Here is a 13078-nt window from a genome sequence, read left to right as displayed (position 1 = left end):
CTATTTAAAGTAAGAGGAGTAGAAAGTGGGGTATTTTTCTATTCAAACTTTCCCTAGAACATGTACATCATGTTTATTAACAAACAAATATTAATTTAATACTGTAAACCGGATTAATATTGCAACAGTTTTTTTTCCCACGAATATGTACCTTAGTGCATATTCGCGATATTTAAATTTCATGGATGACTGTTGGCATCTGTTAAAAAAACAATCTGAATGATCAACATTGCCTATATATATATATATCTATATATATATATATATATATCGGTCTGGAAGGACACACCTCATTGTCGGAAAAGCGGTGTTTCCTGTTACTCGACATCGAACAGCTGTCTCTGGTACTGAGTAATGAGGATTACCCACCTTGCATGTAACAGAAACACAGCTCACGGTTTTAGTTGTTAACAATTAATATATTAAAATTTATTCCCCACTGATTGGTGTCGCTCAGTAGTAAATAGTAGACGGAAAAACACAACTTAAGCTTGTTCAGTAACCTGTAACCATTTTTGCATTATTTTGACTTTCAATTCTGGAACGAGAGTACTGAAGCACAAACGTGAAGTTTTTCTTCATAGTCTACTAGTATATAGAAAATTTGACACCAAATAATCACACTCTAACCTGGAAAATAATCCGTGCATGTAAATTTCACGACTTGAAGTTGGGTGCGAATGATGCAAAATTAATATACACGCAATTTTTTCCCAGTTTACAGTATAATAAAATAACTGAAACAAAAACATGCATTCAAATGAAGAAAAGCAAACAAATGATTGATAAAAAGTTTGTTTTGTTTAACGACACCACTAGAGCACATTGATTTATTAATCATCAACTATAGGATGTGAAACATTTGGTAATTGTGACACATATAGTCTTAGAGAGGAAACCCGCTACATTGTTCCATTAGTAGCAAAGGATCTCTTATATGCACCATCCAGCAGACGGGTTAGCGGATACCACAGCCTTTGATATACCAGTCGTGTCGTGAGCAGAGGGAGTAAATTATGTTTGGTCCCGTCCCCGTTATGTATGTAGGATTAAGGATTATTTCAAACATTTGGGTGCAGTTGAGGGGTTGGAGATTGTTACACCTTAGATCTTAATTTTTATATTTTTTTAATTTCAAGAATTTGAAGCCACACCCAACCTGCAAGCATGTCCAGTGTGTTTTTATTAGTCCCCAGCTAGTCTAACTGGAAGGGACTATAGGTTTTATCTCTGTCTGCCTGTCTGTCTGTCTGTCTGTCTGTTGTCCATCTGTGTTACAAATAGTTTTGTGGATCATTTATTCGCAGGGCCTCAAGATATTGAGCTAAAATTGTGTGTGTAGATTTACTATGTATTGTTACAGATAAACTTTGCCTTCCATGGCGCTTTAAACATTTTTCACACAGATATGGCCCTTGAACTTAGGAGATAAAAAAAAAAAAATCTCGAAAAAATGTTTTCCACAATGCCTCAAGATAATAAGGTGGAATTTTGTGTATTGCTTTATCAAGTACTGTTACAGATCAAGTTTGACTTTCATGGCCATTTACCCTCTCTTTTTTTCACATACTTATGACCCTTGAATATAGGAGATACAAGCATTTGTTGGGCCCAATTAGCAGTGCTCTCATGTTTGTTTATTTTTATTTATTTATTTTTTAATTTAATTTTTTATTATCATTATTAATAAAACATTTTTTTATTATTATTATTTTTTATTTTATTTTTTTATTTATTAATTAATTAATTTATTTATTATCCAGTCAGTGCACCACGATTAGTATATCAAAGGCCATGGTATATGCTATCCTGTGTGTGGGATGGTGCATAAAAAATATCTCTTGCTACTAATGGAAAATGTAGCTGGTTTCCTCTATATGACTGTCAGAATTACCAAATATTTGATATCCAATAGCTGATGATTAACAAATCAATGTGCTCTGGTGGTATTGTAAAAAAAAAATTAAATATTTATTACTTTATTTTTTTTATTTTTAATTTTTTCATTTCATTTCTCCCTTTTTCTTCTATTTTTTTATAATTACTGATTTATATTTCCAGCTATACGCGGGTCACGTGTTGCCGTCTGTTCGTCTGGACGATGTGTTCTTCAGAACGTATGAAGATGAGGATTATGTGTCGCTCAGTCAGATGAACACGACCTTCACCCTCAAACGAGAACACAATGGTAAGAATTAAAGAAGGGGCGGAACTCAGACCAGTGGTAATGCACTCACCTGATGTATATTTTGCCATTCCACGAAGGAAGAAGGAAACGTTTTATTTAACAACGCACTCATCACATTTTATTTACAGTTATATGGCGTCAGACATAATGAGAGAGGAAACCCACTGTCACCACTTCATGGGCTACTCGTTTCGATTAGCAGCAAGGTATCTTTTATATGCACCATTTCACAGACAGGGTAGTACATAACATGGCCTTTGTTTCACCAGTTGTGGAGCACTGGCTGGAACGAGAAATAGCCCATTGGGCCCACCTACAGGGATCGATCCCACACTGACCAGGGCTTAAAATTTGGCACGCACAATTTTGTCATTCGTCTGTCGGTTATGCAAAACCAATATCAACATAAACGATGGATCGTTCATGCAAAAGCTGTATGCGTTCGTCATAAAATGTATTTTTTAAAAATCACTGTTTTTGGAAGAAAATAAGTCTACATTGCTGGTGTGAGAAAGATACAATGTAACCGATTGAAATCGGCATCGCAATCGATACAAAGTCTGCACCGCGGTAATACAAAATCGGAGCTGTGTTTAGAAGTCTTTGCACGTTCCCTTTCATCATTTCGCTATGTGCACAAAATCAAATTATGCTGTTCGGAAATTAAAGGGACTGTCCTGAGTTTCAGCCATAGCAAGAGTTCCGTGTCCCCTTCCCCAACAAAATAACCATGTATCCTGCTTTTTTCTTGATTTTTTAAACACTATCTTACCTTAAACAAGTTTTAAAGGTAAAATACTACACGCATAAAATCATTCAGAATTTCCTATGACTTAATTATTTCAAATTTTGTTTAGCGGGTGGAAGACATAAATTGCAACGATTGGTGCGAACGATTTTATCGTTCATCTGTAGGTTATGCAAAACCAATTAAATATCAACATAAACGAATCGTTCGTGCAAAAACTGTAATCACTCATCAGAAAATCCAAACAAACGTGTGTTGGCTAATATCATCAATGTTTTGGAAAAAATGAAAGAAAGCCATGTAAGAAATTTCTGTCTTACATGGGATATCACGTGCTTGCGTTTAACATGACGTCGTTGGTAATATAAAATCGTGTTCTCGTTACTATGAGTAGCATTTTACAGAATTTCTAATTTCCAATGAATCCAAACTGACGTTAATAAATGTTTATTCAATTATATCGAGGTTTTAAAATGTTTGACAAATATCATCTACTGATCAATATTGTACTTGTTCAAGCCTACATTTAAATTGGTTAAATATTAACAAAAAAATCTTCCCCAAAAGAGGTAAAAAAAGATTTTGACACAGGTCTATTTTCATGGGTCGGTCCAGTTAGGACAAACAGTCCTAATTTTTAATTTCGCCTGGTAGCTTTTAAGTTAGTTCTAGCACACAAAAACTGTATTTTCATATTTATGATAGGAGAAAAGCTACGAAAATCGATCATCTTAGATTCTAGTTAGAATATTGTTGCCCATTAACCTTTTCATTTGTATCTGAACTACTGAAGAAAACCGTTCATGTAAACACTAAAACCACACAAACGACATATTGGTTGTCTGAAAAATTCAAATTTTATACCCTGCTGACCACTCATTAGGTCAGCGCTGTACCACTGAGCTACATCCAGCCAATGTGTTCTAGTGGTGTCTTTAAACAAAACAAACTTAATTTAACAATGGTAAAGAGTTGATTTTCAAAACAAATCTAATATGGTACTACTTAATGTAACCCGTGCATAGCATGTGAAAGTTTACATGGGGTGTGGTGGCCATACACTGGACTTTCTCCTAAACAAATATGGCCGCTTCATGTCTCTGAAAATTGCCTCGGTGGCGTCGTGGTTAGGCCATCGGTCTACAGGCTGGTAGGTACTGGGTTCGGATCCCAGTCGAGGCATGGGATTTTTAATCCAGATAACGACTCCAAACCCTGAATGAGTGCTCCGCAAGACTCAATGGGTAGGTGTAAACCACTTTCACCGACCAGTGATCCATAACTGGTTCAACAAAGGCCATGGTTTGTGCTATCCTGCCTGTGGGAAGCGCAAATAAAAGATCCCTTGCTGCCTGTCGTAAAAGAGTAGCCTATGTGGCGACAGCGGGTTTCCTCTCAAAAACAGTGTCAGAATGACCATATGTTTGACGTCCAATAGCCGATGATAAGATAAAATATCAATGTGCTTGAGTGGCGTCGTTAAATAAAACAAAGTTTACTTTTTTAAATTCTTGATGATCACCTTTCATAAGTTTGAGTCATGTTATTGTTCTTGACTTCCAAGATCTAATGTTTTATTGGAATGGAATGGAATGATTGTTGAACATGCACATTAAAAGCACGCCTGTCCTGGGCACATGTGCCAGCATCAGCCGGCTCCTCCAGGACAGGAAAGGTGGGGCGTGGGTAGGAGGGGTACCACCTGCACTGGCAGGTACAAGGGAGTACCAGCAGTCTGACCATAGCCGGTAACAAGTGGAAGGTGGTATGGTGCTATGTAATTTGGAATGTCCCGAATGATTAAGCCAGAGAGAATGTGTGCACATTTTTTATGAAGGAAATTAGGCGCAATTTTGAACGGTCAATCTAAATTGAAAGATAGGGAGCTACAAATAGGTTTGGAAGTTAGTAGGCCGAGAGTAGCTCGTTACATGTTTTATTGTCTTCATAGGTGCATTTATAGACGTGGGATTTGAATCACAGGAAGTGGATTTGATTGGTCGAGGCTATGGCTGTACAAATGGAATCATTTACATAATAGATGGATTGCTGAACTACTCGCCGTATACGATCAAAGAACGACTCCAAAGTTACCCTAATGTCCAGTAAGTATTTGCGAGTTTCAAGGTACAACCCGTAAAACTCGAGATGTCTTCACCGCTATTTAGAGTGACAATGTATAGTGTTTTCCATAGAAATTTGGTAATGCATGGTAGATTAAATTTGGGGGGGGGGGGGGGGGGCATTTTAGCTATTTTCTGGGCACTTTTTTGTCACCATTAAATACCCCCCAAAAAAAGAAAGAAAGAATTAATGTTTGTTTTAATAAATGATTGACAAAATATATAACAGGGATATATTATTAATTAATAATACATTTTCTGAGTGTTTTATAAATGCAATTTTAGAATTAATTATTGAAAAAGGCTTGTTTAATCTCAGGGCAGCATGTCGCTGATTTAAGGCAAGATGGTACTAGACTTGAGGAATGGTGCCACACCATGATAAAAACAAGCTGGAAAAATGCAAATGTATTAGAAAGGCAGTTGACCATATTCAAGAGAGGTACATTGTTATAGTTATGGACAGTGATAGGTCACCAATTTGAGTCACTTTATCTCAGGGGAGCATGCATGGTGCTGATAAAGGCAAGATGATACTAGACTTTTGAGGTATAATGCCGAACCATGCTAAATTCAGCTGGGAAAAACACTAATGTATTAGAAAGGCAATGACCATATTATACAGAGGTTCACAACTATACTGTTATTGTTACGGACAGTGATAGGTCACCGATTTGAGTCACTTTAATATTTCTGTGTTACAAGCCGAAGTTTTAAACTTGTTCCAGGAAATCGTTTGGTCAGTTGGAGGAAATTGGTGGTCAGCTAGCGACGGACGTGCTGTCGTACGATGATATGACCTTCACCTTCTTCGTGCCCACTGACACCGCGCTGCATGAACTCACCTTTCCAGACTTCGCATCACTTCGCAACTTCCCTCTGTACGAAGGATTAAAAGTCAGTATATTTATATTTAGCATCACTTTGTAATTTTCCTCTTTACGAAAGATTAAAAGTCAGTATATTTCATATATCTATATCTAGCATCGCTTCACAACTTACCTATTTACGAAAGATTAAAAGTCAGTATATTTCGTATATCTATATTTAGCATTACTTCACAACTTTCCTCTTTACGCAAGATTAAAAGTCAGTATATTTCATATACTGTAAATCATGTAATTAATACGTCATGATATTATTGCGTCCGTACATGAGTTAACAAAAATGCGTATTTTTATTAATGCGTCGGTTAAAAGTCCACATCACATAAAAACCAGTTCTGTTGTTATTCTATTGTTTGGGCTTCATCTTTCATGTTAAAAGAAGTCAGTAGTTGTTTTCACAGCTACTACATAATCTGAAGCTAATCGCATGGTGGGTCGACCAAGAAGCCCTAATTACTTAAAGTAGTGTAATTAGTATATCTACACCTTATTGTTAAGGGTATGCCTCGCACTTTTGTGTGGTGATTGCTTCTAATTAATCCACCAGTAGGAATAAAAGGTAAACGTTCGCTATTACAGGGCACAATATTCCACGCGAACGCAGACGTATTATTCTAACAAATGTTTTAGACTGATTTTATACACTTGATGCACAGCACTGGAATAGACGTTAACAAATGCGATATATTGCAACAGTGACAACTTGCGACCAGTCTAAATTTAAATGCTATGTATAGAGTCGAGCCAAATGGTTTGAAGAAATCCGCACAGATTGTTGGTTACGGTTATATAATTTTCTACTGTTTAATTTTTACAGGAATATACTAAGTAATAAAATTTGTTGATTATAATTTTACAAATGTTCAAAACAGTTTAAATGTATATAGTAATCCGAAGTGTAAGAACATTTGAAAAATACTCACATCGCAAAATGAGCTTTTTAAAAACAAAACATCACTGTATTATATAAACGCTATGATATTCCAGGAAACTAGAAATAGAATGGCAACATCGAAACGAAAGAAAGATTCTTGAAGTATTCACAAAAAGACGTTTAAGAAAGAAAAAAAATTGTATTTTGCTTCATCTTTATATTATAAAAGTTTTATTTTATTGAGAAGTATTATAGTAAAATCCTGCACATTTTTTGTATTGGGAATGAGTCTAAACAAAATGCGTCAAGTAATTATTGCGTCGATGTTTTCGCCGCATTTTTCGCATTAATTACTTGCTCGCATTAATTTCATGATTTACATTATCTATATTTAGCATCACTTCACAACTTCCCTCTTTACGAAAAATTAAAAGTCAGTATATTTCGTATATCTATATTTAGCATCACTTCACAACTTCCCTCTTTATGAAAAATTAAGTCAGTTCATTTCGTACACCTACATGTATATTTACAATAATTTCACAGTCTTCGCTTTGCAATTATCCAAAGATTAAAAGTCAGTGCATTTGTTGTACCTATATTTAGCATCACTTCGCAATTTCCCTCTTTACAAAAAATTAAGTCAGTACATTTTGTATACTTATATTTAGCATAACTTCATAGACTTCACTCCTCGTCGCAAAAAGTAAGTGCATTTGTTATGCCTATATTTACAATAACTTCACAGACTTAGCATCACTTTGCAATTATCCTCTTTATGACAGATTAAACGTCAGTTATACCTACATGTATATTTAGCATAACTTTACGGACCTTTACTATTTCCCTCTATTAAAGATTAAAAGTCAGTACATTTGTTTATCATAATTTAAAAAGACTTAGCAATTTCCCTCTTTATGACATATTTAATGTCAGTACATTTCTTATGCCTATATTCACAATAACATCACAGACTGCACATCACTTTGCAATTATCCTCTTTATGGCAGGTTAAAAGTCAGTGTATTTATTATACTTATATTTACCATAACTTCACATATTTCGTAATTTCCCTCTTCATGAAAGATTAAAAGAAGTACATTTGTTACACCTATAGTTATAGTTTCATTTACCAGATGCAGTAATAAAAACACACGTTTCAGTGTGTTCCTGCCTTAACGTATTAACACAGTACTGTAATAAAACACACGTTTCAGTGTGTTCCTGCCGTAACGTATTAACACAGTACTGTAATAAAACACGTTTCAGTGTGTTCCTGCCGTAACGTATTAACACAGTACTGTAATAAAACACACGTTTCAGTGTGTTCCTGCCTTAACGTATTAACACAGTACTGTAATAAAACACACGTTCCAGTGTGTTCCTGCCTTAACGTATTAACACAGTACTGTAATAAAACACGTTCCAGTGTGTTCCTGCCTTAACGTATTAACACAGTACTGTAATAAAACACACGTTCCAGTGTGTTCCTGCCTTAACGTATTAACACAGTACTGTAATAAAACACACGTTCCAGTGTGTTCCTGCCGTAACGTATTAACACAGTACTGTAATAAAACACACGTTCCAGTGTGTTCCTGCCTTAACGTATTAACACAGTACTGTAATAAAACACACGTTCCAGTGTGTTCCTGCCGTAACGTATTAACACAGTACTGTAATAAAACACACGTTCCAGTGTGTTCCTGCCGTAACGTATTAACACAGTACTGTAATAAAACACACGTTCCAGTGTGTTCCTGCCTTAACGTATTAACACAGTACTGTAATAAAACACACGTTCCAGTGTGTTCCTGCCGTAACGTATTAACACAGTACTGTAATAAAATACACGTTCCAGTGTGTTCCTGCCGTAACGTATTAACACAGTACTGTAATAAAACACGTTCCAGTGTGTTCCTGCCTTAACGTATTAACACAGTACTGTAATAAAACACACGTTTCAGTGTGTTCCTGCCTTAACGTATTAACACAGTACTGTAATAAAACACACGTTCCAGTGTGTTCCTGCCGTAACGTATTAACACAGTACTGTAATAAAACACACGTTCCAGTGTGTTCCTGCCGTAACGTATTAACACAGTACTGTAATAAAACACACGTTCCAGTGTGTTCCTGCCGTAACGTATTAACACAGTACTGTAATAAAACACACGTTCCAGTGTGTTCCTGCCGTAACGTATTAACACAGTACTGTAATAAAACACACGTTCCAGTGTGTTCCTGCCGTAACGTATTAACACAGTACTGTAATAAAACACACGTTCCAGTGTGTTCCTGCCGTAACGTATTAACACAGTACTGTAATAAAACACACGTTCCAGTGTGTTCCTGCCGTAACGTATTAACACAGTACTGTAATAAAACACACGTTCCAGTGTGTTCCTGCCTTAACGTATTAACACAGTACTGTAATAAAACACACGTTCCAGTGTGTTCCTGCCTTAACGTATTAACACAGTACTGTAATAAAACACACGTTTCAGTGTGTTCCTGCCTTAACGTATTAACACAGTACTGTAATAAAACACAAGTTTCAGTGTGTTCCTGCCTTAACGTATTAACACAGTACTGTAATAAAACACACGTTCCAGTGTGTTCCTGCCTTAACGTATTAACACAGTACTGTAATAAAACACGTTTCAGTGTGTTCCTGCCTTAACGTATTAACACAGTACTGTAATAAAACACACGTTTCAGTGTGTTCCTGCCTTAACGTATTAACACAGTACTGTAATAAAACACGTTTCAGTGTGTTCCTGCCTTAACATATTAATACAGTACTGTAATACGTACATGTGTAATAATACTGTAGTGTGCCATTTTGAGGGGAGTCCGGGAGCCCGAGGATCGCAAAAAACATATAGGACTCTCTGACTTGGCAGCATATGAGCCCACATGGCTCGTAAAAATTATTTGTACAAATTACACTGATTCTTCTAAATGATACAGTCAACATATACTCTTCAAAAAAAAGTATGGGAACCTGAAATATTAAAACATACGTTTTGACCACAGACATCCTAGTACAGAACATTCAGGTCTGTTTATCAGCATACCGAAACAAATTTCATAGTTTGCACATGCATCAAGCAGTTGCCCCTTGCATGTGCGTGGGGTACCATTCTCGAGTTTGACCATTTCCAGGAAGGTACATTAATCACTGTGGAACATTATTTCTGTCAATCTTTTTTCATTCTGTTGATCATACAGTTGTCATTGTTTTGCTTTGAGTCATTTTTATTGTTTGAATTTGCGATTTACTGATAAAAAAACCGTCAAATTTCAAATTTCACTTGTGACCCCAATCGTCTTTCAAGATCTTTGGTGGTCATAAAACCTACTGTAATACTGAACTACAGGTTGTAATGTTTGCCCAGTTAATTCACTATTATCTTATAACTATTCCCCACAGCCAATATACATGTACCTTGCAATTTTGGCTATTGTAAATTCTTATTAGAGTTCCCCTACTTTTTTTGTAGAGTATATAACTTAAAATCTTTCTTATTAGAGTTCTTCTACTTTTTGTGAAGAGTATATATCTTAAAATCCTAGGAAACCAGTCTTGAATAGCTATCATTTTCATGGTTTCATGCAAAACATTTAAAATACATTCTGTTCTACTGGAGACGATTGCAGGGCTCACTGGCTTCATGGCAGGCACTAAAGATTTGCAAACAGGGAGTCCTTATGACACTTAAATTTAGTTTTTAACCAAAATCGCACACTGTTCTGTAAGAAAGCATTTCTCTCTGCTGTAGGTGTTCTGGCGGCATGCAGTCAATGGCAGTGTCATACCGTTCAGAGAGTTGAGGCACGGACAGTTCAGGCCAAGCATTCTGCCACCAGAGGTCACTCTAGAAACGAGCATTGAAGGTAGGGCTTATACGGTTTTGCTTAATCACTCTTATTCATTCATTCGTTCATTCGTTCATTCATTCAATCGTTCATTCATTCAATCATTCATTCATTCATTCATTCATTCAATCATTCAATCATTCAATCATTCATTCAATCATTCATTCATTCAATCATTCATTCAATCATTCATTCAATCATTCATTCAATCATTCATTCATTCATTCAATCATTCATTCATTCATTCATTCATTCAATCATTCATTCATTCAATCATTCATTCAATCATTCAATCATTCATTCAATCATTCAATCATTCATTCATTCAATCATTCAATCATTCATTCAATCATTCAATCATTCATTCATTCATTCATTCATTCATTTGGGAGTGGGATGTAGCCCAGTGGTACAGCGCTCGCTTGATGCACGGTCGATCTGGGATCAATCCCCATTGGTGGGCCCATTGGGCAATTTCTCGTTCCAGCCAGTGCACCACGACTGGTATATCAAAGTCCATGGTATGTGTTATCCTGTCTGGGATGGTGCATACATGTATAAAAGATCCCTTGCTGCTAATCGAAAAGAGTAGCCCATGAAGTGGCTGTTCGACGCCATATAACCGTAAATAAAATGTGTTGAGCACATTGTTAAATAAAACATTTCCTTCCTTCATTCATTCATTCATTCATTCATTCATTCATTGGGGGCGAGATTTAGCTCAGTCGGTTGACTGTTTTGCTTAAGATGCTTGCGTCTTAGGATTGAACCACCTCAATCGATCCATTCAGCTGATTGTGGGGTTTTTCTCATTCCATCCAGTGCACCACAACTGGTCAAAGGCCGTGGTATGTGCTTTCCTGTCTGTGGTAAAGTGCATATAAAAGATCCCTTGTTGCATTAGGAAAAATATAGCGGGTTTCCTCTGAATTACCCAATTTTTTACATCCAATAGCCGAAGATTAATCAATGTGCTCTAGTGGTGTCATTAAATAAAACAAACTTTAAACTTTCATTCTTTCATCCATTGACACAGACAGACATAGACACAGACAGAGAAACAGACACAGACAGACAAAAACACAGAGACAGAAATTAACAGTCCTAAAACTGACAAAGATAAAGTTTGTTTTGTTTAACAACACCACTAGAGCACATTGATATATTAATCATCAGCTATTGGATATCAGATATTTAGTCATTTTGACAGGAGAGAGAACCCGCTACATTTTTGTATTAGTAGCGAATGATTTGTTATATGCACCATCCTACAGGCAGGATGGCACATACCACAGCCATTTTGATGTACCAATAGTGGTGCACTGTCAGAATTACCAAATGTTTAACATTCATTAACCAATGATTAATAAATTTTATCTTTGTCAGTTTTTCTGACTGTTAATTTCTGTCTGTGTGTTTCTATCTGTCTGTGTCTCTCTCGCTGTCTCTGTCTGTCTGTCTCGCTGTCTCTGTCCGTGTGTCTGTGTCTCTGTCTCTGTGTGTCTGTCTGTCTCGCTGTCTCTTTCTGTCTGTGTCTCGGTCTGTCTCTGTCTGTCTCGCTGTCTCTGTCTGTCTGTGTCTCTGTCTGTCTCGCTGTCTCTTTCTCTCAATGGATGAAAGAATGAAGAAAGAATTTTAAAGTTTGTTTTATTTCCTGACACCACTAGAGCTTTAACTTTTACATCTGGTATATCAGTGTTAAAGCATTCTGCGTGGTTGGTCTAGGATCGATCCCTGTCAGTGCACCACAACTGGTCTATCAAAGACTGTGGTATGTGCTATCCTGTCTGTGAGATTGCTACTAATGGAAAAATAGCACATATGATAGCACAGCCTTTGATATACCTTGCAGTCATGGTGCACTGGCTGCAATAAGAAACAGTCCAATGAGCCCACTGATGGGATCGATCCTAGACCGACCCACACATCAAGCGAGCACTATACCACTGGGCTACACCCCCCCACCCACTCCAATGCACCACGACTGGTCTATCAAAGGCTGTGGTATGTAACATCCTAACTGTGGGATGGTGCATATAAAAGATCCCTTGCTACTAATGGAAACAATGTATCAAGTGAGTGCTTTACCACTGGGCTTCACCCCTCCCCCTCCCCCTCCCCCCAGTGCACGACTGGTCTGTCAAAGGCTGTGGTATGTGACATCCTAACTGTGGGATGATGCATATAAAAGATCCCTTGCTACTAATGGAAAAATGTATCAAGTGAGTGCTTTACCACTGGGCTACACCCCCCCCCCCCCCAGTGCACCACGACTGGTCTATCAAAGGCTGTGGTATGTACTATCCTGTCTGTGGGATGGTGCATATAAAAGATCCCTTGCTACTAATGGAAAAATTTATCAAGTGAGTGCTTTAC

General features: G+C 36.9%; 1 protein-coding gene across 3 annotated transcripts in view; it reads left to right on the top strand.

The window, feature by feature from the left end:
• LOC121373221 overlaps nt 1-13078 on the top strand; it is a 124727-nt gene that overhangs the window by 106804 nt on the left and 4845 nt on the right. For all 3 annotated transcript variants that reach the window (XM_041499710.1, XM_041499711.1, XM_041499709.1), the window contains 4 exons: nt 2062-2188; nt 4888-5041; nt 5788-5956; nt 10606-10720. In XM_041499710.1, coding sequence (XP_041355644.1) covers nt 2062-2188; nt 4888-5041; nt 5788-5956; nt 10606-10720 — 565 coding nt within the window. The remainder of the gene's footprint in view (nt 1-2061; nt 2189-4887; nt 5042-5787; nt 5957-10605; nt 10721-13078) is intronic.

The sequence above is a fragment of the Gigantopelta aegis genome, chromosome 5 (assembly GCF_016097555.1).
Source record: "Gigantopelta aegis isolate Gae_Host chromosome 5, Gae_host_genome, whole genome shotgun sequence".
NCBI classification, from domain to species: domain Eukaryota; kingdom Metazoa; phylum Mollusca; class Gastropoda; order Neomphalida; family Peltospiridae; genus Gigantopelta; species Gigantopelta aegis.
Note: the sequence above shows the minus strand (reverse complement) of the source record. Positions and strands in the feature narration are given on the sequence as shown.